The sequence below is a fragment of the Bos indicus x Bos taurus genome, chromosome 21 (genome assembly GCF_003369695.1).
Source record: "Bos indicus x Bos taurus breed Angus x Brahman F1 hybrid chromosome 21, Bos_hybrid_MaternalHap_v2.0, whole genome shotgun sequence".
Lineage (NCBI taxonomy): Eukaryota > Metazoa > Chordata > Mammalia > Artiodactyla > Bovidae > Bos > Bos indicus x Bos taurus.
Window position 1 is genome coordinate 21634942 of NC_040096.1, and position 24142 is coordinate 21659083.

The 24142-nt window shown below is 53.4% G+C and overlaps 1 protein-coding gene across 2 annotated transcripts in view; it reads left to right on the forward strand.

The window, feature by feature from the left end:
- SEMA4B (semaphorin 4B) overlaps positions 1-24142 on the forward strand; it is a 44281-nt gene that overhangs the window by 11825 nt on the left and 8314 nt on the right. Inside the window, exons 2-6 of one of the 2 annotated variants that reach the window (XM_027520996.1) lie at positions 4793-5066; positions 20695-20858; positions 21069-21131; positions 23102-23200; positions 23862-23973. In XM_027520996.1, the coding sequence (XP_027376797.1) occupies positions 4937-5066; positions 20695-20858; positions 21069-21131; positions 23102-23200; positions 23862-23973 (568 nt within the window). In that variant the 5' untranslated portion in view covers positions 4793-4936. Of the gene's footprint in view, positions 1-4627; positions 5067-20694; positions 20859-21068; positions 21132-23101; positions 23201-23861; positions 23974-24142 lie in introns of those variants that run through there. The other variant, XM_027520999.1, reaches the window with a different exon arrangement.

The following is a 24142-nucleotide window of genomic DNA, read 5'->3' on the forward strand; positions in this document are numbered from 1 at the left end:
ACTTGAATAATGGTCAAGAATGCTTATCAGATTTATAGATGACTCAAAACTGGGAGGGGAAGCCAATTGTATGATAGAATCAATATTCACAATGACCTCAATAGGATGAGATCTGGACCAGAACCAGTAGATTTAAAGGAGATCAATACAAAGTCTTGTGCGTAGCTTAAAAAAGTTAATTGCATCATTTCTGGTTTCAGGGAATTCCAGACCAAAGTTGGTATCAACAAGGAGCTCTAGTTGTTAGTTGACATGGGCCCACAGTATTCCCTGACTCTGAGGCGGCATTCATTTATTCATTCACTCAGCCAGTACTGACTGAGGGTTAACCATATGCCAGGCACTGTTCTAGAGGCTATGGATAGCTTATTTAACAAGCCAAAGGAGCAAAAATACTTGCCCTCCTCAGTCAACATTTCTTGGGGGTGAGAAGGCAGGTGGGAGGTTCAGACAATAAAGAAAAACCACAACAAATAAACAAATCATTTAGTATATTAGAAGATGGTGAGCATGTCGGAAAAACATCTCAGGGAAGGGAATATTGGGGAAACTTCAGATTCTTCAAGAAGGTGATCTTTTTTCTTTTTTTTAATTAGAGTATAATTGATTTACAATGTTGTTTTAGTTTCAAGAGCACAGAAAAGTGAACCTTTTATACAAAATCATTCATCCACTCTTTTTTAGATTTTTCCCATATAGGTCAGTACAGAGTATTGAGTGGAACTGCCAGTGCCCTGCAGAAGTCCTCACTAGTTATCTGTTTTGTGCATAGTGGTGTGTATGTGTCGGCCCCAATCTTCCAGTTTATCCCCCCCTCCCCTCTACCCTGCAACCATAAGTTAATTTTCTACATCTGTAACTCTATTTCAGTTTTGCAGATAAGTTCATTTGTAGCCTTTTTATATTTATTTTTTAAATTTATTTTTAGTTGGAAGATAATTGCTTTAAATGTTGTATTGGTTTCTGCTGTACAACAAAGTAAATCAGCCTCAAGTATACCTATATCCCTTCCCTCTGGAACCTCCGTCTCACCCCTCTAAGCTGTCACAGAGCGCTGGGTTGAGCTCCCAGTGTTACAGGGCAACTTCCTTTTAACTATCTGTTTTACATATGGTAATGTATAGGTTTCAGTTCATTCCACCCTCTCCTTCCCAGCTGTGTCCACAAGTCTGTTGTGGCCTTTTTTTAGATTCCACACATAAACAATATCATGTGATATTTGTCTTTCTGTCTGACTTAACTTCACTCAGTATGATAATCTCTAGGTGCATCCATATTGATGCAAATGGCATTATTTTGTTCTTTTTTTATGACTAAGAAGGTGATCTTTGAGGAAAGATTTGAAGGAAACGAGGGACTCAATCACTTTCTGGGTAGAGAACTCCAGGCAGAGGGAGGAGCCAGGGCAAAGGTCTTAGCACAAGGTGTTCGTCCTCATGAGTGCCTGGGGTAGAGTGAGTGAGGGGTGGGGAGAGCAATGGATGATGCAGTGGGCGTGGGCGAGGTAGCCTGGAGCCTTGCACACCACTGTAAGGAACCACTGGAGGGTTTTGAGCACAGGAGTGCCATGACCTGACTTTGGTTTTGAAAAGCTCACTCTGGCTCCTGAGTTGAGAACAGTTTGAGAACGGCTCAAGGGTAGTCAAAGTGAAAGTCGCTCAGTCGTGTCCGACCATTTGTGACCACATAGACTACAGTCCATGGAATTCTCCAGGCCAGAATATTGGAGTGGGTAGCTGTTCCCTTTTCCAGGGGATCTTCCCAACCCAGGGATCGAACCCAGGTCTCCCGGTTTGCAGGCAGATTCTTTACCAGCTGAGGCACCAGAAAAGCCCAAGGGTAGTCAAAGCTATGGTTTAGAATCCAGTAGTCATATATGGATGTGGGAGCTGGACAATAAAAAAGGCTGAGCACTGAAGATTCAATGCTTTCGAATTGTGGTGCTGGAAAAGACTCTTGAGAGTCCCTTGGACAGCAAGGAGATCAAACAAGTCAATCCTAAAGGAAATCAACCCTGAATATTCATTGAAAGGACTGATGCTGAAGTTGAAGCTCCAATACTTTGGCCACCTGATTCGAAGAGCTGACACATTAGAAAAGACCCTGATGCTGGGAAAGACTGAAGGCAGGAGGAGAAGGGGACGACAGAGGATGAGATGGTTGGATGGTATCACGGACTCGATGGACGTGAGTTTGAGCAAACTCAGGGAGTTGGTAGTGGACAGAGAAGCCTGGCATGCTGCACTCCATGGGTTGCAAAGAGTCAGACACGACTGAGCAATTGAACAACAAGGGTAGAAACTTCTGAGGTGGTGCTAGTGGTAAAGAACCTGCCTGAACGCAGGAGATGCCAGAGATGCGGGTTCGATCCCTGGGTTGGGAAGACCCCTGGGGTAAGAAATGGCAACACAGTCCAGTAGTCTTGCCTGGAAAACTCCACGGACAGAGAAACCTGGTGGGCTACAGTCAATGGGGTCACACAAAGAGTCGGAACGAGAAGCGGGCAGTAACTGGGACCCCAGGAGGTGGTAAGTGGTCAGATTATAGATTTGCTAGTGGATTGAGTATGAGGAGCAAGAGAAGAGAAAGGAATTAAGGTTTTTAATCTGAGCAATTCAAAGACAGACTTGCCATTAAATGGGATGGAGAGGCTCACACTGATGGAGTATGTTCTGGAACCACATTGAATTTCAGATACCTATCAGATAAGACAGCCTTGTAGAAATGTCAAGGCCATTTGGAATTTAGGACAAAGGTCCTAGGTACAGGGTTTCTCGGGTGGCACAGTGGTAAAGCATCCACTTGCCAATGCAGGAGGCTCAGGTTCGATCCCTGGGTTGAGAAGATCCCCTGGAGGAGGAAATGGCAACCCACTCCAGTATTCTTGCTGGGGAAAATCCCATGGACAGAGGAGCCTGGTGGGCTACAGTTTATGGGGTCACAAAGAGTCCAACATGACTGACTGAGCACACACCTAGCTACAGATAGAAGCATGGACGTCACTGACTAAAGATGTTTTGACACCATTGATACGGCATTCCCAGGCCTGGGCAATGCTAGAACTGTGGGTAGGTGTTGCTGGCCACGTGTCAGGTGGAATTCTGTGTCCAGTGCTGGACGACCCTTTAAAAAGGGTGCCACCAGTCTAGAAGGTGGAGATACAGAGATCATGGAAGCTTGGCTGTGCGTGAGGAGATCTGGGACCATGTTAGCACTGTGCCCACCCCTTGTCAGTCACCCTGTGGGAGGCCCTGGGAGTAGGGCAAGAGCCAATGGTGCTGGCTCTGAGAAAGCTCATTGCGGGCTGGGGGTGAAGAGGAACTTTCCAGCCACTGCGGCTAATTCCTGGAGAAACTGTCCTTACTGCCATGGAAATGACTGGCAGAAGTTTTCCAAGTCCTTTTGACTTGGACTACAGGAAGAATTATATTTTACTGTGATGCTGTGCAAGGGCTTCCCGGGTGGTGCTATTAGTAAAGAACCCTCCTGCCAGTGCAGGAGACATAAGAGACACGGGTTTGATCCCTGAGTTGGGAAGATCCCCTGGAGGAGGGCATGGCAACCCACTCCAGTATTCTTGCCTGGAGAATCCCATGGACAGAAGGGCCTGGTGGGCTACAGTCCATGGTGTTGCAGAGTCAGAAATGACCCAAGCAATAGCACCACACGATGCATGCACGTGATCCTGAGCTCACTTGAGAAAAGCTGAACTGGGCTTCCTAAATTTTCCTTATCTTTTCTATGATCATTGCACTTTGGTATCTTCCATTCAGTTTCTTTGTTTTTAATGTTGATAGGGATTCACTAACTTGATTTCAGGATCCACCTAAGGGATCCTGTGCGCAGTTTGAAACCCCTGGTCTCAGCCCTACTGAACTCCACCCCTGGGGACGCAGGAGGACCGGGGTGGGGGGTGGGGGGGTGGGGTGGTGGCTCTGGGATTCCAGCCTTAGGGAGTACTATCCGCTGCCAGGCCACGTGCAGTTGTGGAGAAAGTCTCACGTCCTTGGCAGTACATTAAATCCTATTATCCCACTTAAGCTAATTTTGCCCGGATTCCCCCCATCCGAAGTCTGGCTTCGTGTGGACAGAATTCCAAGCGTGGATGACCACGCGGGCATCTAGATTAAGTGTCAAGCCTGGAGTGAACCCTCAGCCAAGACCCAAAGTGGACTGACCCATGCAAAAATTAGGTGCAGAAGCAGCTAGCCCCGGAGTCTGCAGCAGCTCGGCGGAGTTCATTTGGTTACCGACATGTGGGTGCCAGGAGCACTGGAGGGGGAGGGCGCACGGGGGAGGGGGCCGGCAGAGATAAAGGGAGAAGACACGCGCTCACAGTGGAGAGAACCACACGTTTTCCCAAACAAACGCGCTGAGGGTCCCTGAGGAGCCGGAAGGGGCCGGGGCAGCGGTGGGAGGGTCTGAGAGGTAGGGGCGGGAAACCTGAGGTCTGCTTTCCTCCGCGCCCCCGCGCTCCCGCGGCCTCTGCTGCTGCTAATGGCCTGGCTCGGCTCCTGCCTGGCGCGCACCGAGCTAGGTGCACTCCCGCTGGCGCCCCTGGAGCCTCCAGCGCCCAGGAAGGAGGAAGGGAAAAGGGACGGGTCGGGCCGGGAGCTGAGCCGGGAGGGGCTGGACCAACCGCTCAACTTCCTCCTTGGGCCCCTCCCTGCCGTGCTCGCGGGCGAGCTTCGGTCGAGCGGCGCTGGCGGAGGACCGCGGTGCCGGGGAGGGGGCGGGCGGCGGGGCGAGCGTGCGCGCAGCCCACGTGACCCCACTTCCCACCCTGCTCCAGCCCCCAGGTCCGGAGGCGGGGGCGGCCGATCCAATCCGGGGCCGGACTTCGGGGCGGGGCTGCCGCCCGCGAGTGCCGGAGAGCCACCTGAGCCGAGCCCGGAGGACGCCGTCGCTCCCCGCGGTCCGAGTCCGGCTCGCCGCGATGGGCCGGGGGAGCCGAGCGTCCGCCCTGCTGGGCGCGCTGCCGCTGCCGCTGCTGCTGCTGCTGCCGCTGCTGCTGCTACCGCCGTCTCCCTCTCGGGCGCTCACCCCTCGGATCAGCCTGCCTCTCGGTGAGTGCTGGCCGACCCCGCGGAGGACGCGGGCGGGGGTCTGGAGGAGGGGAGGGGGCCGGAGAGGTGGCTCTGGCGGAGGTGGTGGTGACAAAGGAGAGGGAAGGGGAGGGGGTCTGTCGGAGGCTTGGGGTCCATGAGGAGCCCTCCTCCTTCCAGCACGCTGCCGGGAGGGAGGGAGGAGAGGGGAGCTGTGGAGCCGCAGGTCTCTTTCTTCCATTCTTTTAATGGGCAGGGAGGGGGTCTTTGGGCCCCTCCTTCGCCCCCTGGTACGGCGCCCTTTCGGCGGTGACGCTGCCCCCATGTCGCCCACCCCCGGTGCTGGCTGCCCGCTGGTCCGCCTGTACATCTGCTTGTCTTTGATGCTGACCAGAGCCAGCCGCGGTGCCGCCCCCGGAGGGCGGCTTGGGGTGGAGGGGCCCTTGATGCCGTCCGGTAAACACTGGGGTTCTGGTGTTACAGCAAGTCAGAGCAGGACTCGGGAACCGCGGCGGGTGCCCCATTCTCCCTCCGCCTGTTCATTCTAGCGGGCTGGCTCAGCTTGCACCCCCTGCCCAGACGTGGTGGGATACCCCCAGGGCCTGGAAGCCACCGTAGGACCCCCTCCCCGGAGTCACCCGGGAGCACCATCCTCCTTGGCCAGGTCCCCTGTCTGGTGCTCACATCTGCTTCTGTGGCGCCCTCCACTCTTCGCGATCCTTACTTCCCCTGATCCTTACTTCCCCTTTCGTCTGGTTGCTGTTCCAACTCTTTGAAGTCAGAGGCACCTGGATTCCAATCCCATTTCTGCTACTGCCACTTCTTCCCATGCCCCTGTTTGCTCATCCATAAAATGGGCACTGTTACTGGATTTTTTGCGTGGCTATCTTGGAGATTTCATGAGACTAGGCAACATATATAGGTGCCCAACAGATGTTGTTTCTCCAAGCTGTTCAACTTGTTGGTTGTCATACTGAGTGAATTCAGATAAAGGATGTATAAAATAGAGTTTACAAATCAAAACTGTACCAGGCTTCCTTGTTTTTACAGCGTCTCCACTTCTAAAAGCATTTCATTTACTGGGACTTCCCTGGTTGTCCAGTGGGTAAGACTCAAGAGTTTCCAATGCGGGTGGGGGCAGGGGCGGGTTCGATCCCTGGTCAGGGAAGTAAGATCCCACATGCCTTTCAGTGTGGCCAAAAAAAAAAAAATTTTTTTTTAAAAAGCATTCCATTTACAATAAGAAAGAGGAGCAGAATCGGTCCTTAAAGTAAGTCCGGGCCACTGGGGAAACCCTGTCTGAAACATTGCAGGATAGTACTGAGATGATGCCCTGAGTTCAAATCCTGCCTCTGCCACTAAGTAACCGTGTGACCTTGAGCAAGCTGCTTAACCTCTTTGGGGCTTCATTTCCTCATCTGTAAAACAGGGATAATGATAACACCCACCTCAGAATTGAGATGATTAAATCAGCTTCTGTTTGAAAAGTCCTTAGGACAGGGCTTGGTACATAAAACCTGCTCCATCAGTGTTAGCTATCATATTGATTGCCACGCGTTAGCATGGGCTTTGACACATCCTGCCCAGAGCCCGGGTGATTCTGCCCCTGAGGTGGGGGGTGGCAGTGCTGGGGCGTTAGTTTGACCACAGTCCGTTGAACGCTCCAGCTGGGTGACTGAGGCTCGCAGGTGTATCCGGATCCAGGCCCGCTGCCTCGCTGCTCTCACTCTTGAGGCTACCACTCCCTTTGCCCTCAAACTCTCTCAGCTTTGGGAGATGGTGAGATGAGGAGGGGCGCAAAGGCTCTGATGGGCTACTTCTGGCCCTGGGAAAGCTGGGCTGGCTCAGGGGGTGTGTCAACTGTAGCAGGTATTGTGTCCACCTCTGAAGCTGGCCGGGGACCACTCATAGGATGACAGACAGAGAGGGAAGGCAAGGCAGAGAGGGGAGCTGTGAGGAGGAACTGAGAGGGCCTGCTTCCTGAGAGCGGCTGGAACACTTGGTTGTTAACTACCCACACCGAAGGCCTGGCCCACTTCCGCACGTCCGGCACCGTGGCCAGGCTGTAGTGCAGGCTTGTGTCACATGCCAGCACCCCTTGCACAGGTCAGTTTGGTGCTGTGGTGTGGATGTCTGTGTACTCCCACAAGTCGTGTGGTAAAATCCTAACCCCCCTAAAAGAAGACACTCAGGCTCACCTGTGAGGACTGTGCAGGCACGCGCGTTTGGTGAGGCACAGAGGCGGCCAGCTGAGGGGCCGAGGGCCTGAGATGCCGTTCATAGACTCTGCTTTCCAAGCTGTGGAGCCTCGAGAAAGAGGTTTTCCACTGTGTGCTTGAAGCTGGGTCTATGCACAGGGGTCCTCTTTTTCTCTTTTTCTTTTAATTAGTTTATTTAATAGGCTGCACCAGGTCTCAGCTGCAGCATGCAGGGTCTTCAGTCTTTGTTGTGGCATGCAGGGTCTTTAGTCGCAGCTTGTGGGATCTAGTTCCCTGACCAGGTAGGGAACCCAGATCCCCAGCATTGGGAGCATGCAGCCTTAGCCCCCGGGCCACCAGGGCAGTCCCACCAAAGCCCTGGCATCGTTTGGCAGCACCTGAGCACGTGAGTGTGAGTATCTACACTTTGCTGAGCTGCACTGCACCCAGAGTGTTCATCTCCCTGGCTTCGCTCCAGGTCCTGAATCCCCACTGCCCCGCTGCAGTCTACATGCACGTCTCCCAGCCGCTGGGAGCCCCAGAGGGGAATGCCCTGGGGACCGAGGGGGTGCACCCTCAGAGCGTGGCCTGAAGCGGTTTCCTGTCTCATCCCTGGGGGCTCATTAGATATTCCTGGCAGTGAGCCCATGCTGGGCAGGCCTGGGGTGACCATGGGACTTGGAGCCCCAGGCCCCTCCCTCATGGAGAACACACCCTTCTTCCTGCCACCTGCCCTCCTATTCTGAATTCCTACCGAAACTCCTCAAAGGCCTGGGGTGCCTAGGGCGAATGGCCTGTGTCTGGTTTAAAGCAAAATCCTTACAAGTCTGTGTCTGTGCTCTCTGTATGGAGCCCTCATTGCTGTTGATCAGCAGCAAATGCCTGGGGCCATCAGAAGGGGGTGCCCCACTTGTCTCACCCCGTGAACAGGAGGTGGGGGAGGAGGGCTGGGGGCTCCAGGGTCAGCTTGGGCCGCAGAGGCCTCAAGAGGAAGTCTCTTGTCCGTGTGAAAGGAATGCTTCAAAGAAAAGTGTGGAAACTTGGTTCTATTGCATCAGAGACTGTGTGGTCAGGAGAGAGGCTTTGCAGTGATCAGGAACAGGAGAGATGCAGACTGGAAACAGGGCCCCGGGTGTGCAGTGCCATCCAGCCTGGCCATGTGGGCAGAAACAAAACAACCTGCTCCTCTGCTTGTGAAAGTCACATTGGGTCCCCTTATTTGGGCAATTAAAGGAGCTATGAATCCCCCCCACCGCCCCCTCCCCAGCGGCCTCAGAAGTGCCTGGCTGGAAAACTCTGGACACAGTGTTTCCAATCTAGATTGCACAGAAACCCATAAGTCTGCAAACTTCAGTCAACAAAACCCCATTGAGCAGAGAGGACATGGCAGTGGCCTGAATCAGCTGTTTGTCCTCTGACCTCAAGCGGGCACCCGAGGTCATGGCTGCCCTGAGAAGTCCCATGAAAGCCGCTTGCTTTCTTTCTTTTTGGCCAGGCCACTTGGCTTCGGGGACCCTTAGTTCCCTGACCAGGAATTGAACCCAGGCCCTCAGCAATGAGAGCATAGAGTCCTAACCACTGCACCATCAGGAAATTCCCCAAGCTGCTTTCAAAGTTTTTTTCCTGGCTGGTTCCTGGCCTCCCTCCTTGAGGTGGCCTCAACTTGAAGGTGAACATTTGTCTTCAGCTCTATCTGGTGGGCTGGCGTCTCCGTGGCCCCTCTGCGCCCAGCTGTAACTGTGGGGCTAACAGCCAACTGACAGCACAAGCTGGGGCCAGCGCCTGCCTTCCGCAGGCCTGATTTCACATTGACAAGATGGGAATAATAATAGCAGGACCCACCTCTCTTGGTTCTGAGAGGATTACGTGAAATAATGTATGTAAAGTGTTTGGCCTGGTGCCTGGCACGTGCTCCGTCCTCAGTAAGAGGTAGCGGCTTCTGTTCTCTGTGGTGACAATCTCTGCCCGCCTTGCTGGGTGAGGTTATTTGCATCAGTTTGGTCGATACAGTCTGAGCGCTGGCTGTCTACAGGCCCTCTGCTTGCTGCTAAGATGATCTGGCCTGGGAATGAAATAGTGCAGACCCCCTGCTTTCCCCGGGGGTAGGAGAACAAGCAAGTCCATCCTTTCCACACACCTCCCCCCACCACCACCCTAGGACTGATCGGAGGCCATCCCACGGGGTCCTGCTTAACTCAGTCCACTTTTCAAGTGCTCCTGGTTCAGCTCTTTCAAAGTCCTCCTCTGCCCCAAAACCTGGTCTGCCTGGGGCTGGACCACACCTCTCCCTCCTCCCTGCCCCTCGGTGCTTCCACTCTGCCCTCTGAATAACCCATATTTTTCTGGGTGTTGAAATGCCCGTGTGCCAGCCCAGCAAAAAAAAAAACAACTCTGAGGTTGCGTAACTTGGGCCACAGCTGGATACACCTGCATGTTCATCTCCCACATGGAAGGGGGGGATGGCTCGGGGCCTGGAGAGAAAGCTGGACTCAGGGCACGTCTGTCACTCTTTCCTTTGTCCGCTTCTTAGGACTTGTAAGCCCACTCCCCCATCCCTGGGTGCTTAGGATTGGAAGAGCAGCTTCTCATGTGGTCCTTGAATAAGTAATAGGTTGTGTGTTTCCATCGGTGAAAAAACTACTGAGGTCACTGCTTAGATTGGACAAAGGAGCCAACTGATGCCCTGTTGGCCCAGCCATCAGGAAATAGGGTACACTCAGCAGATTCCTAGGGGATTCCCAGGTGGTGCTAGTGGTAAAGAACCTACCTGCCAATGCAGGAGACATGGATTTGATGATGATCAAATCCATGATCAGAAAGATCCCCTGGAGGAGGGCATGGCAACCCACTCCAGTATTCTTGCCTGGAGAATCCTGTGTACAGAGGAGTCTGGCGGGCTACAGTCCACAGGGTTGCAAAGAGTCAGACATGACTGAGGTGACTTAGCAAGCAAGCAAGGAGCAGATTTGGCCAGGAATGTGGTTCCCTGGAGACTGGGGCAAATGTCTCAGCCAGATGTTTGTGCAACAGGTTAGAGCCAGCTTGGAGATAGATCTTTGTCTGGCCTCCAGGTGTTTTAGAAAATTTTTATTTAGTCAGCGGTATTTAAAACTCAGGAAATTTTCTATAAAAGTCCAGATTTCCAGCTCATCTGAAGACCTGTTGAGACTTGGTCCTTGTTCCATTGAGCAGTGAGGGTCTGGGTGAAGCAGCAGCTACCCCTTCAGAGGGGTGCCTGCCTGTAGGAAGCTGCACCCCCATCCATCCCCCTTGTCCCCTTAGTGGGCTTCAAGGTGGCCAGGGGCAAAGGTGAGGACGTGGGGGAGAGGCATGGGTAAGGCTGATCCTAATTGTTCGTGGCTCCTAATCTGGGAGCTTGTCACTTCCATGGACTATTTTTTTTTTTTTGGTCTTCTCAGCAACCCTGCAAAGGGGCTTCGTCCCAGAAAAGGCAGGTTATCTTGTCTGGCTGGTCAGTGATAAAAGTCAGGACTCACACATGTCTTCGGACTCGTTTCTAGTCCATGGCCTTCCCTGCCTCTCTGCAGTGCTTTCAGCTGTCATGCTTCCCTCTGGACCCTGGGATCCCAGGACTGAGCTTTTGGGGAGGGGACAGGGAGGGGCTGTGCTCCTCAGACATACTCTCGAGAATGTGAGGCTTCAGGACCTCTGGACTGCCCCTTTTGAATCTGATGTCCATCCCTTGCCCAGAGCACCCCAAACTGGGACTTGGGACCCTGTGAATCGTTCATTCAATCAACAAATGTTTATTGAACAACTCCTTGGAACTCACCTGGTGATACAGATACTGGATACAAATAATAAGATAGCCCTTTTTTTTTTTTTTAGGGCCACTTTGGTTTTATTTATTTGTTTATTTTGGTGTGCTAGGTCCTTGTTGTGGCATGAGGGCTGTCTTGTTGTAGCACATGGGCTCGGTTACCCTGCGGCCTGTGGAATCTTCCCGGACCAGGGATCGAACCCAAGTCCCCTGCATCACAAGGCGGATTCTCAGCCACTGGACCACCAGGCAAGTCCCAGTAAGACAGTTTTGATCCTCAAGGATCCAAGCTTGGTGAGGGAGACAGGCATCAGAGGCCCATCGTCGTCAGACAGTGTGGCCAGTGCAGAGCCAGAAGTGTGAACAGGAAGTGATGGGTGCACAGAGAAGGGCCCTTGCCCAGCCGGGGATTCAGGAAGGCCTCCTGGAGGAGGTGAAACCGGGCTGAGTCTCAGAGGATGAGTGGGAGTTAGTCAAAAGGAAGAGCATTCCAGGTAGGGGGACTGCCTGGGTGAAGGCTGGGGAGGAGAAATAGGACCCTGAGTTGCAGTTAGCTCTCCTGAAATGGGAGGGGGACGTGGCATGAACTGGTGAGTTAGGGGCCGAGGCTTTGGGTCACAGGACAGTGACAGTTCCCAGCAGCAGGGCAGGGGGCAGGGGCCAGCTGGCAGCTGCCCCAGTGGCCCAGGTGAGAGAGGGGGGTGGCCGGTGTAGGCCTGAGGTAGTGGGGGTGGTGAGGGGAACAGACCTTGATGGCGTTGAGGAGGGGACTTCTCAGGATGTGACCGTGGTTTTGTCCATGGTGAGAGAAAGGGAGACAGGAAGTGCGCCTCCTGGCTTTTCAGCCTGCTGAGCGATGCCCCACAGACACACAAGATCCCAAGTCGAGGAGTGGTCTGGGAAGGGGTGGAGGTGGGAAGGCGCCCATGGAGGGTCTCCGCATCATGGGGTCTGGCTTGCCCTGGATGAAGAAGCTGGGGAGTCACCAGTGTCCAGGACATTGAAACAGAATGAATGTGTGGCCCAAGGTCCAAAGGCCCAACCCCAGGGAACAAGAAGGTTCAAGAGCAGAAAGGCTGGAGAGGCTGGAGGTGATCTGTAACACTGACTCGAGCCAGTGGCCCAAGTTCGAATCTCAGCTCCACCACTCTTCCTAACTGCATTACTAAGGGCATGTCAGTTCACGTGCGCTTTGGTTCTCTCCCTTGCAAAAAGCAGATGGTAATTCCTACCTCACAGCGACCCGGCCAGGATGCCCGGCAGCAGCCCTTTTATTTAGAGTGCTGAGTCAGCGCTTGAGGGATGAAGCCCAGGAGGAGGATGAGGGAGACATGAGGAGACCACTGCCCCCCGACCCCCGGCCCCCAGCCTCCCCAGCCAAGGCCGGCGTGGCAGACGCTCAGGGACCCCCTCCAGGTCCTGCCCCTTGGCACCGGGGTTTGGCAGGGAGGCAATGCCCAGGCCCGGTGAGTGTGGGGCTGGTTAAGGCCTGACTCCGGTCAGGGAGTAAGTGGGAGGTGAGGAGTGGAGACGGCTCTGGGTGGCTCTTCTCAGGAGTTGGTCTGAGAAGGCGAGGAGGGAAGCACACAGGCTTCTGGGATGAGAGATGGAGGTTGATGACCCAGGACTTGGTTTCTGAGGAGATGAGGGTCACTGGGGTGAACGGTGGGAAGTTGAGGCTGTTTATGCCTGAAAGCCCCAGCTTCCTCAGAAAAGGGGGGGCTCTGAGAGGAGGAGAGTGGGGGTATGGGCCTCAGCAGAGAGGGGACAGCCAGCCCCTTAAGCAGAGGGCTGCAGGAGCTGACCTTGGTCCTGGGTGGGGTAGGTGGGGGTCAGGCTCTCAAGACGATGGCTGCTCATGACAGGTCCTGGGTTAAGACTGTGCTGGCCAGATGAACAGAAGGAGGGGGTGTCTGTAAGGGGCTGGGGGCCGCCTAGGGGTGGCAGGAGCAGTTGGCCGGCTTGGAGCAGCAGCGAGCCAGGAGCCAGGCTTTGCCTGAGTGTGCCTGCCCCTTCCAGGCTGGGTTCCCTCGATTTCTTTCTGTCTTTCTCGGTGACTTCAGTCCGTAGGAAGCACTTCCGGCACGTAGCCCCCTTCCCCCACCACGAGTGACCCTTCCCTGTCTGGTCTGGGGACTCTGCCCTGGCACCGGGGCTGGTGACAGCAGAGTTGGCACGCCGCCCGCAGCCCGTCGGGCCTGCGCGGCGCTGGGCGGTGTGAAAGGAGGACACGACATGCAGGTCGGTGCTGAGTCAGCGCTCCCGGCCAGGAGGGCGGTGCTCCGGCTGGCGCAGGTGGGTCCAAGGGTCCCTCTCGTGTGACTCCCTGCGGAAGAGGTGCTCCAGCAGAGCCTCTCTTAGGGGCTCTCTTGCCTGGGGCCCAGACAGACCCCTCTCTGGGGACCTTGGGATTCAAGCTGACGGGTAGCCAGCCGCCCCCCCCCCCCCACCCTCCCTTGCCCGCTGGGGGCAACTTCCGGGCTCTGACTCCACAGGGAAGCTGATGTCTTCTGGCTCAGTCCTGCTGGGGCCTGTGGAGGGCAGACTGCTGAGGCCAGGTCAGCGTCCGCTGTGGCCCCCCCACCCTGCAGCCACAGTGCAGGGAAAGGTGGGGTGGGGCTCTGAGTCACGGGGGCCTGCCGCAGCGCCTGACTGGCAGGGTGGGGACTGCCCCAGGGTGGGGACGGAGCTGAGCCCTGTTCCCGGCTCACCCCGGACAGCTCCAGGCTTCCGGCTGAGTCACGGCCTAGGGTAGGAACTCCAGTTGAGGCTGGGGGCTGAGCTGTCACCGCATCACTTCCGGCTGAGAGCGCCAGTCCCGAGGGTGTGGAAGTGGGGGCCCTTCAGGTAGCCCTGACAAGCCCAAGCTGCACTCCCCCGCCCAGGCCAGCCCCCATCTCACCATCTTGGAGCCCTGGAGAAGCCACTGGCTCAGGCCGGCCCTAGGCTGGATGGGAAGGTTTCATCCCACCTGGGAGAACCAGCCACATCTTTAGGCAGCCCGACCTTCTCTGCACCGGACTAACCCGCTGGGCAGAGGACGTGGAGGGTGTCTGAGCAGCACAGGACACTCTCTGCCACACACAGGGTAGGGCAGACGCTAAGACTGACCCTGTGCCCCAGCACTCGGGAAGCTGAGTGCATAAACACCCTCCCCCCTTCAGTCACCTCTGCAGATGGCACCCCGGAGCGAACGCTCAAGCACGGACAAGCCCTGCAGTAGGGTGTATACACACACAGACATACGCATACACACACAGAGGCAAGCTCAGGCAGGAACTCCACTCAGAACACCACTGAGTAGGAACCAGAGTGCGCGCACGCACACACGCACACACACCACACGGGCCTGTGACCCCAGGCCCTGTCTGAGCCCACGCCCTCTGCTTGGCTGTGAGACCCTCGCTGGCTCGGCACAGGCCGAGGTTAGAGGCGCCCAGGGTGAGGACCAGGGAAGCCCAGCTCTTCCAAACAGCCCTGCTTCTCTGGCAGCTCTCGCCAGGCTGGATTTTCCTGCAGGGCTTTCTGATTTTGTTTTTGATCTGCTGGAGTGTTGATCATGCGCCAGACACCGTGCCAACACCGTGATAACATGTGCAAAGTTGTTTTGAGCGAAGCTTTCAGTAAATGTGGGTTATTACATGTATTACTATTTACGTGTCTAATCTCATTTCTTGTAACTACCCTGAGAGGCAAGGTGCTATTATCCTCATTTCACAGATAAAGAAAACAGGGTGCCTAGATTTGAAGTGTGGAGAAGGCAATGGCACCCCACTCCAGTGCTCTTGCCTGGAAAATCCCATGGATGGAGGAGCCTGGTAGGCTGCAGTCCATGGGGTCGCTAGGAGTCGGACACGACTGAGCGACTTCCCTTTCACTTTTCACTTTCATGCATTGGAAGGAAATGGCAACCCACTCCAGTATTCTTGCCCGGAGAATCCCAGGGGCGGGGGAGCCTGGTGGGCTGCCGTCTCTGGGGTCACACAGAGTCGGACATGACTGAAGCGACTTAGCAAAAGCGGCAGCAGATTTGAAGTGGCTGGTCCTAGTGGCACACAGACAGTAAGTAACAGAGGCAGGAGTTGAGCCCAGGTCTCTGAGTCTGTGCTGTTTATTTATTTGGCAGTGCTGGGTTTCAGTTGCAGCATGTAGGAATCTAGTCCTCTGACCAGGGATCGAACCCAGGCCCCCTGCATTGGAAGCACGGAGTCTTAGCCACGGACCACCTGCGAAGTCCTTCTGAGTCTGTGCTTTTAACTTCTGGCTTGCTGACACTCCCAGCTGGCAAGCGAGCCCCACTGACTGACCCTGGTGAAGGCCACAGGGCAAGAGGGATTGTGGATGGGCAGGCCTTCAGGATACCGTGGTGCTTTGAGTTTGAGAGACGTGGGGCGGAGGGAGCGAGGGACAGGATCCCCAGAATGGGAATGCGTGTGAGAGGACCCCTCGCCTGCTTCTTCAGGGTGTTTTCTGTCCCGTGGCACTTGCATTGACTCCCAGTATGACGAAGGAGGTGTGGGGGCTCCTGGGCAGCTGGTGAGTTTGGAGGGCGGGGCTGGACCAGGGCTGGGCAGCTGGCGCCTCGGCTGCCCCTCCCACCTGGCTGTGACCCTTGGCAAGTCTCCCCGCCCCCCATGCCCCCAGGCCTGAGCAAGGCTGAGCTGCCACCTGGACTAAAGCTTATCTCTGACCTTTGGCATTCCTGTGTGTGGACAGATTGCAAGAGCAGCCTCTGCCCAGGCTTACGGGGACCTGCTGCCTCGGTAGAAATGCGCCTCCTCTGTAGGCAGATAAGCCCTCACTGTCAGGAAACTGGAGCGCTGTGAAAGGATGAGGAGGGGGCTTCCCTGGTGGTCTACTGGTTAAGAATCTGCCTGCCAATGCAGGGGACATGGGTTCGATCCCTGGTCTGTAAAAATTCCACATGGCTCGGGGCAACTGAGCCTGTGCGCAGGACTACTGAAGCCCGTGCGCTCTAAGAGCCTGTGCTCTGCAGCAAGAAATCTTGGTCTGTGAGAAGCCTGTGCATTGCAACTAGAGAATACCCCCACTCACTGCACCTGGAGAAAGCCCACACGGCAGCGAAGACCCAGTGCAGCCGGAAACTAATTAATTAAAAATAAATAAAAAATACTAAAATAAAAGACGAGGGACTGCAGTGGCCATTTGCTCTGGCCTCACTGACTCCTTGTGAGCCCGCTGTGAGTTTTGTTTTCATTATCCCCATTATGAGAAAACTCCAGTTTGGTGAGATGGCATCTACCCTGCCCTACAAACATGGTGCTTCTCAAAGTGTGCTCCATGAGCCTCCTACTTCAGAATCCCCTGGGAGATTCAAAACCTTGCATGTTCTCAGGCCCCATCACGGGCCAGCATCGTCAGAGTCTTCAGGGTCAGCTCGTGGATCTAGAGTGTAGGTCTTCCAGGTAGTTTTGCTGCAGTTTGTAGACGGGAGTCCAGGGAGGAGACCTCCTGAGTTGGCCTTCCATCACACTTCCTTTTTTTTTTTCTTTTAAATTGGAGTATAGTTGCTTTACAGTGTTGTTAATTTCTGCTGTACAACAAAGTCAATCAGCTATATGTGTACACAGACCCTTCCCTCTTGGACCTCCCACCCACCTCCAGTTCCACCCCTGGAAGTCATCGCTGAGCACTGAGCTGGGCTCCTTGTGCTACACAGCGGCTTCCCATGGCTATCTGTTTTATACACGGTAGTGTATATATGTCAGTCCCAATCTCCCGAGTCATCCCACCACCCTCAGTTTAGTCTTTTCAGCTCAGTCGTGTCTGACTCTTTGCCACCTCATGGACTGCAGCACGCCAGACTTCTCTGTCCATCACCAACTCCCGGAGCTTGCTCAAACTCATGTCCATCGAGTCGGTGATGCCATCCAACCATCTCATCCTCTATCGTCCCCTTCTTGCCTTCAATCTTTCCCAGCATCAGCGTCTTTTCCAATGAGTCAGTCCTTCACATCAGGTGGCCAGAGTATTGGAGCTTCAGCTTCAGCCCTTTCAATGAATATTCAAGACTGATTTCCTTTAGGATTAACTGGTTTGATCTCCTTGCAGTCCGAGGAACTCTCAAGAGTCGTTTGCAACATGACAGTTCAAAAGCATGAATTCTTCAGCGCTCAGCTTTCTTTATAGTCCAAGTCTCACATCCATACATGACCACTGGAAAAACCATAGCCTTGACTAGATGGACCTTTGTTGGCACAGTAATGTCTCTGCTTTTTAATATGCTGTCTAGGTTGGTCATAGCTTTTCTTCCAAGGAACAAGTGTCTTTTAATTTCATGGCTGCAGTCACCATCTGCAGTGATTTTGGAGCCCAAGAAAATAGTCTGTCACTGTTTCCATTGTTTGCCCGTCTATCCTACCACCCTACCCCTGTCAACACATTTGTTTGCCTCTCTGTTACAGCCCTGCAAATAGGTACATCTGTACCATTTTTTCTAGACTCCACATGTATGTGTTAGTACGTTATATTTTTCTCTTTTCTTCACTCCGTATGACAGACTCTTGCTGCGGGGCTTTGTGTAAATTGCTTACTGATCCTGAGTTTCAATTTCCTCATTTGTAACCTGGGGCTAGCAGCAGTTTCTATCTCACAGGACCGTCATGGGTACCCAGGGACTTAATAAGTACAACATGTTGACCCAACACTTTCCTGGGGGCATCTGTGGTGGCCAAGCAGAGGGGTCTCTTGGTTGAGGGGAAGGGGAGGGGGATGGTTCTTCCCAGAGCAGAATGCAAAATGACCAGGCTGTTTGTTCCAAAAGGCTGACCAGCTCATCAGCTCAAAGTACAAGCAACATAATTGGGCCTCAATTATGTGTTGGGTTTTATGGTTGGGACAAGTAGGGGGTTAGTGCTGGAAACTTTCCTTGGGCCTGCCAGCATATCCTTGTGTGTGTGTGTGTGTGTGTGTGTGTGTGTCTGTGTGTGTCTGTGTGTGTATGCGCGCACGCACTGCGCCAGGCAGCATGTGGAATCTTAGTTCCCTGACCAGGGATCGAACCCACACCCCCTGCATTGGGAACTCGAAGTCTTAACGACTGGACTACCAGAGAAGTCCCCCTTCCGATGTGTAGAGTGCTAAGAGAAGTGGTGAGGAGTTGGGAATTTGAGGCAAAAGACTTGGAATCTAGTGTGATTCCAATCTGAATGTAAGAGTTGAGAGAGGCCTTAACTTCTCCAGACCACAGCTGCCCTCTGTGGTCCCTGCAGCAGAGTTCAGGCTCTGGACAGTGGGCAGGACTCTGCCCTGTGAGTTGCCAGCTGCCCTCTGTGGCTCCTGCAGCAGAGTTCAGGCTCTGGACAGTGGGCAGGACTCTGCCCTGTGAGTTGCCAGCTGTCCTCTGTGGCTCCTGCAGCAGAGTTCAGGCTCTGGACAGTGGGCAGGACTCTGCCCTGTGAGTTGCCACTGCAGCCTGTGTTTCTGCTCTGGTTCTAGACTGACAGGCCTCCTAGCTGCAGATTCCCTCATAGATTCCCACACTGGTACCTGGTAATACTGCCTTCTCGCATCAGGAGACCTTGTGACGAAACAACAGCCTTGGGAACTCCATCATTCCTATTTGCTAGAGGGATTTCCCATTAGAGGTGCTGGGGAGTCCTACTGAAGGGCTTCCTTCAGCATGAACAGCCAGGTAAAAAGCCTGGCTCCCCCAAAAAAGGCTGGTATGTGTTCTTCCTCTTGAACAGTGAGGACAAAGTAACCTGATTTTCCTTTTCTTTTTGGCCACTGGGAGGCTCAACATTAAATGCAGAGCCCATGTCTGGTAGCTGCCTGAGGACCTTATGACCTGTTGATGTGAACCCGTCCTTCCTATCTGGTTTAGATGCTTTCTTCAGATTTTTTTTCCCCCTCTGCTCCTGATTTTTAGCATTTATATTTCACTACCTTCTTTTCTTCATGATCCTTGCCCTTTGTGGAACCAGGCTAGGGGTATGTAAAAATGCTCACCCTGTAAACACACATGAAGCTGTCTTCACAACTGCTTCGTTGGCATGCTGCTTTTTTTTTTTGCTTCCTCAGCTTCATGAAACTGTTAGAGTGATTGCAGTCGACTGGTCAGTTACAAGATGCTTGGGATTGGGCACGGTGGCTGTTTTTGCTTGTTTTTCTTTTCTTATCAGCTGCTTAGAATTTTTTAAATGATTTCCCTCCAAATCCACCAGTCACTGAGGGCATAGGCAGTACCCTGGTGGATAGATATGTGTGTTTATCTTCTTCTTCCTTTCCTTCTAATTTATTTCTTTAACATTGCACAAGTGTAACCTATAGAATCAAAAAATGATAACAAATGCAAAGGGAAAAAAATAACCTAGAATTCTACCAGGATACCACTTTTCAGTATTTTGTGATTCATCCTTCTTGACTGTTTTTCCCCATGTTTATGTTTTTCCCACAAAAAAATAGAATCTAACTATGTATAGTGTTTTTTCATTTTCATTTAATAGTAGATAACTAGTATCTTTCCTTGTTATTATATATTCTACAACAATGAAAGATACTTGAAATTTATATGATATATACATGCACATAGTATTTTTTTTTTTAAGCATAGAAAGACTTATTGTGAAAAGCAGTAATTGCCTCAGTCTTCCCCAGCCGCAGGCCTGGGTAAAAGGGGCAATTTTAATCATTTAGACTTCTTGTTACAGAGTGGTTCCCTCCACTTAAATAAAATGTTTACTCCACGATTTCTTGGTTTATTGGATTTACTGACTTGCCCCTAAGAAAAGTAAAGGTTTCCATCACTTCCATCACCCTTCCCTACTTCCTCCAAGCATTGTCTGCCTCTATATTTGGTTACCTTTGCAATTTAAAATGTAAGTAATATGCTTAAGCCTCAAGTTCTTGTTCTACAAACCATAGTCTCTTGTGGCCCTTATTCTCAGAGGCCCTTCCTCTCAGAGGAAGATATGGAGATGGCATTTTCCTTGATTTCCTTTCACCCCCAGCATCACAGTGCTTGTCTGGTGTACATTCAAGTTTCTGAGGTCAAGGTTATTAGCATTTACATTCGGTTTAATAACCATAAATCGCCGGTGAGTGACACGAAGCAGTGCTGAGACCTGAAGTTTGGCTCCCCGTGTTTGCATTCCTCTGTGACTCGTGATCGCTGCTGCCCACGGGAGTGGGCTGTGCTTACAAGTCCTTCTCTTTGGGTCTAATGGCACTCAAAGGAGAATGTTAAAGAGACTTTCGTTTCTTACATTCTGTTAGATGCTCAAAATCCATCACTTTCTATTTCAGTTCACTTAATATTTTGACCATGCCTTTCTTAGATAACTTTGCTTATTTGTCCGGAGTTGCTAATACAACAGCATTTTACCAGCTGCATAGTATTCCGGCATAGAAAGTGTTGAGATTTATTTTCACCCAGCCCCCTGTGGTTGGATTTGAGGTGATTTCAGTCTTTCATTAACATGAATGGTGCTGTAACTAATGTTCTTTGACATTCATCATTGTGCGTTTGTTTCATACATAATGTTTGAGAATCCGGGAGTGCTGCTTCCCCTAAATCTGACTGCCGGTCCTATGCACCCACTGCCTTGCTGATCTACCTTCAACCGCATCAGTCTGTTCTAGAGGTTGATGCAAGAGCGTTCTCAGGGGAGGAGTGGCCCCCAGGTAATGTCCATCATCCTCTCTCCAGGCTCTGAAAAGCGACCATTCCTCAGATTTGAAGCTGAAAACGTCTTCAACTACACATCCTTCCTGCTGAGCAAGGATGGCAGGACTGTGTACGTGGGCGCTCGAGAGGCCCTCTTGGCACTCAACAGCAGCGTCAGCTTCCTGCCAGGCGGGGAGTACCAGGAGGTCAGATGATGCTCAGGGCTAGGCTGGGTGGACGGTGCCGGTGGGTGGCTGGGTGGGGGGTGGAACTTCTGGGCCCCAGGATGATGCAAATGGGGGAGGGGTGAAGAAACGGGAGGCGGAGCCTCTGCTCCCAGGGGGAGGGGTGAAGACACGGGAGGCGGAGCCTCTGCTCCTAGGTGCACACTGACCTTCCCCTTTCTGGTTCCCCAGCTGCTGTGGCGCGCAGATGCAGAGAGAAAGAAGCAGTGCAGTTTCAAGGGCAAAAACCCAGAGGTGAGCCAGCACCTGGAGGTGACCTGGGCTGAAGGAGGGCTGGAGGTGGTAGGTCTGGGCCCAGGATGGAGGCCGGAGGTGGGAGCAGATGCTGCCAGCTGTGGTGGAAAGGACATGGATTTCTGAGATGGCCAGACCTGTGTTTGTGTCTCGACCCTGTACGTATTATCTCTGTGACCTCGGACAAATGGATTTGCCTCTCCAAGCCTTAGTAAAATGGGGGTAAGGATGGATGTCTCACTGGACTTACCACGAGGATTCAGTGAGCTAATACATATGATAAGGGCCAAACAGAGGTCAGCTTCCAGCAGGAGCAGTGATTGGGTGGGGGTGGGAGTCTGTCCCTTTGAGGATGGTGCTTGATGTGGCAGGCCTGACATACCCTAGCTTGGTTTTGGCCAGACCAATGAGTGGGGACCGGTCAGCCCAGAGTTCTTTGGGAAGACTCCCCACCATTCCCAGAGGCCTCCTCGTCCTGAGTGCAGTGGGGGGCAGCTACGGTGAAGGCAAAAGACACCAGTCTTGGGGTCAAGACATAAGTTCAGGGAATTTCATGGGGTCCAGTGGTTAGGACTCCTAATCCCTGGTCGGGTAACTAAAATCCCATAAGCCAAGTGGCATGACCCACCCCCGACACACACACACACACACCAAATTTTTTTTTAAGACACAGGTTCAAGCCCTGACTGCTTTTGATTTCTTTTATTCAGAAGAAATGTGTTAAGTACTTACTCTGTGCCTGGGTGCTTTGAGACACTGGTTATTATCGTTGTTGTTGTTGTTGTTAAATCACAAAGTTGTGTCCGACTCTTTGCAGCCCTATGAACTGCTGCACACCAGGCTTCTCTGTCCATCACTGTCTCCCTGAGTTTCCTCAAATTCATGTCCACTGAGACAGTGATAACATCCAACCATCTCATCCTCTGTCGCCCCCTTCTCCTCTTGCCCTCAGTCTTTCCTAGCATCAGGGTCTTTTCCAGTGAATTGACTCGTCACATCAGGTGACCAAAGTATTGGAGCTTCAGCATCAGTCCTTTCAATGAATATTCAGGGTTGATTTCCTTTAGGATTGACTGGTTTGATCTCCTGATTATTATATCATTGTGAAAAAGAAGAAATCAGTCTTGTTTTAAGGGTGGTCAGGTTACACTTCCTTTAGAAAAAGTGACATTTGAGCCAAGATTAAGAGGAGGGGTGAGGGGTTTGATGTGGAGAAAGAACAGGACTGTGGATGTCACTCTGAGTGAGGTATTTGGGGAACCACTGGCAGGCTGAGCAGAGCAGTGGCGTGGTCCAGTGTGGGTTTTCAGAAAGTCGCTCTAACTACCGTGGTGGGGAGCGGGCTCCTGGGGCAAGAATAGAGGGAGACCAGCGAGGAGCGAAAGGGGATGGTGGCCCGGACCAGCGTTGGACCAAGAAAGGGAGCGGGACGTCTCGGTCAGATCCTGGATGTATCTTGAAGACGGAGCCACCAGGATTTCCGGATGGGAGAACCAGGGTGGGGGTGGTATAAGAGGGGGGTCGAGGATGCTGTGAGGTCTGGGGCCTGAGAAGATGGAGTTGGCGTCTATGAAAGCGGGGAGACCCCAGAGGAGGGCGTTTTGGGGGAACAGTCAGAAGCTCAGGAGATGCCTGTTAGGACACCCTCTCAGAGGCAATCCGCGAGTCTGGAGTCCAGGGTTCAGGGCTGTGTGTTTCCTTCTGTTCTGGGCTCAACTTCCTCACCAGGTTGGGATAAGACAGCTCAAAAGGGAGATGCTTTGTGCCTTCACCCCAGACTGAAGTGAAGTTTCCTAGTCACAGAGCTAGCTGAGCCCCAAGGTCCCCTCCTACACACACATATGCACACATGGGCACGGTCCTCCGTCTCCTCTGCTCCAGAAGGCACTGCCCCTTGGGTCTGGTTCGGGGGGGCTCAGTGGCCCCCCCTGGTGGCCTGTCTGTGCCTTACATCCTCCTCCTTCCTCCAGCGGGACTGTCAAAACTACATCAAGATTCTCCTGCCACTCAACAGCAGCCACTTGATCGCCTGTGGCACGGAGGCCTTCAGCCCTGCGTGCACCTACATTGTGAGTGCCCTTCTGCACCCCGGGCCGGCCCCCGGCTGGCCCAGGAAGTACCCTCTTTCTGCCCCCAGGGAACTGGTCTGTAGCACTGACCCCTGGTGAAGGGCAGGGCCCTGGTGGGAGGCTTCTGGGAGGTCAAGGGCCCTGAGAGCCTGGGGACCCTGCCCAGCCCTGATGGGTGGGTTTCCCTGCAGGGTGCGGGTAGAAGACAGACCTATAGGATTCCCTGAGCACAAGATCCTGGCTGACCCACGATCACACCCTCTCACTTCCTCCAGCTCTCGCTTAGTCCTGGCCAGCCCATCTCATCCACCCTCCTCATCACACACACGCCCTTGTGTTTCTGCCCTTTGCACAACTTTGTAGAGGGTGGCATTTTCAGGGCGTGAGTCGGAGCAGCCAGGTTCCGAGTCAGACGTTCCTGGGTTTGAACCACATCACTGTCCTTTCCTGGCTCACGTCGCCTGTCTGAGCCTCTTCTCTGCCCCGTGGGCCAGCCACTGTGAGGGGTCATGGCAAGGCGCTGCAGGGACTGTGCCCCAGAGGCCAGGATCGGGAGGAGGCCCTTGGACCACTGCCCTCGCTCTGGACACCTCCCTGCTCTTCCGCCAAGCTCGCTCACTCCCCGGTGTGGCCCTGACCTCCCTGCTCTGCTCCCCTGCAGGACGTGGAGAACTTCACGCTCGCACAGGACAAGCAGGGCAACATCCTCCTGGAAGATGGCAAGGGCCGTTGTCCTTTTGACCCTAATTTCAAGTCCACGGCCCTAGTGATTGGTGAGTGAGGGGCGGGGCAGGCAGGGGGGCCCGGGTCGTTGGTGCCGTGCTGGTTCCCAGGGGTGCGGCGACCCCAGGCGGCTTTCAGTTTGGCTCTTCTTAGTTCTTATTCCCTCCTCTGTTCTCCTCAAGCAAGAAGGGCCGCACTCAGGTCACTGTGGGCCCTGAG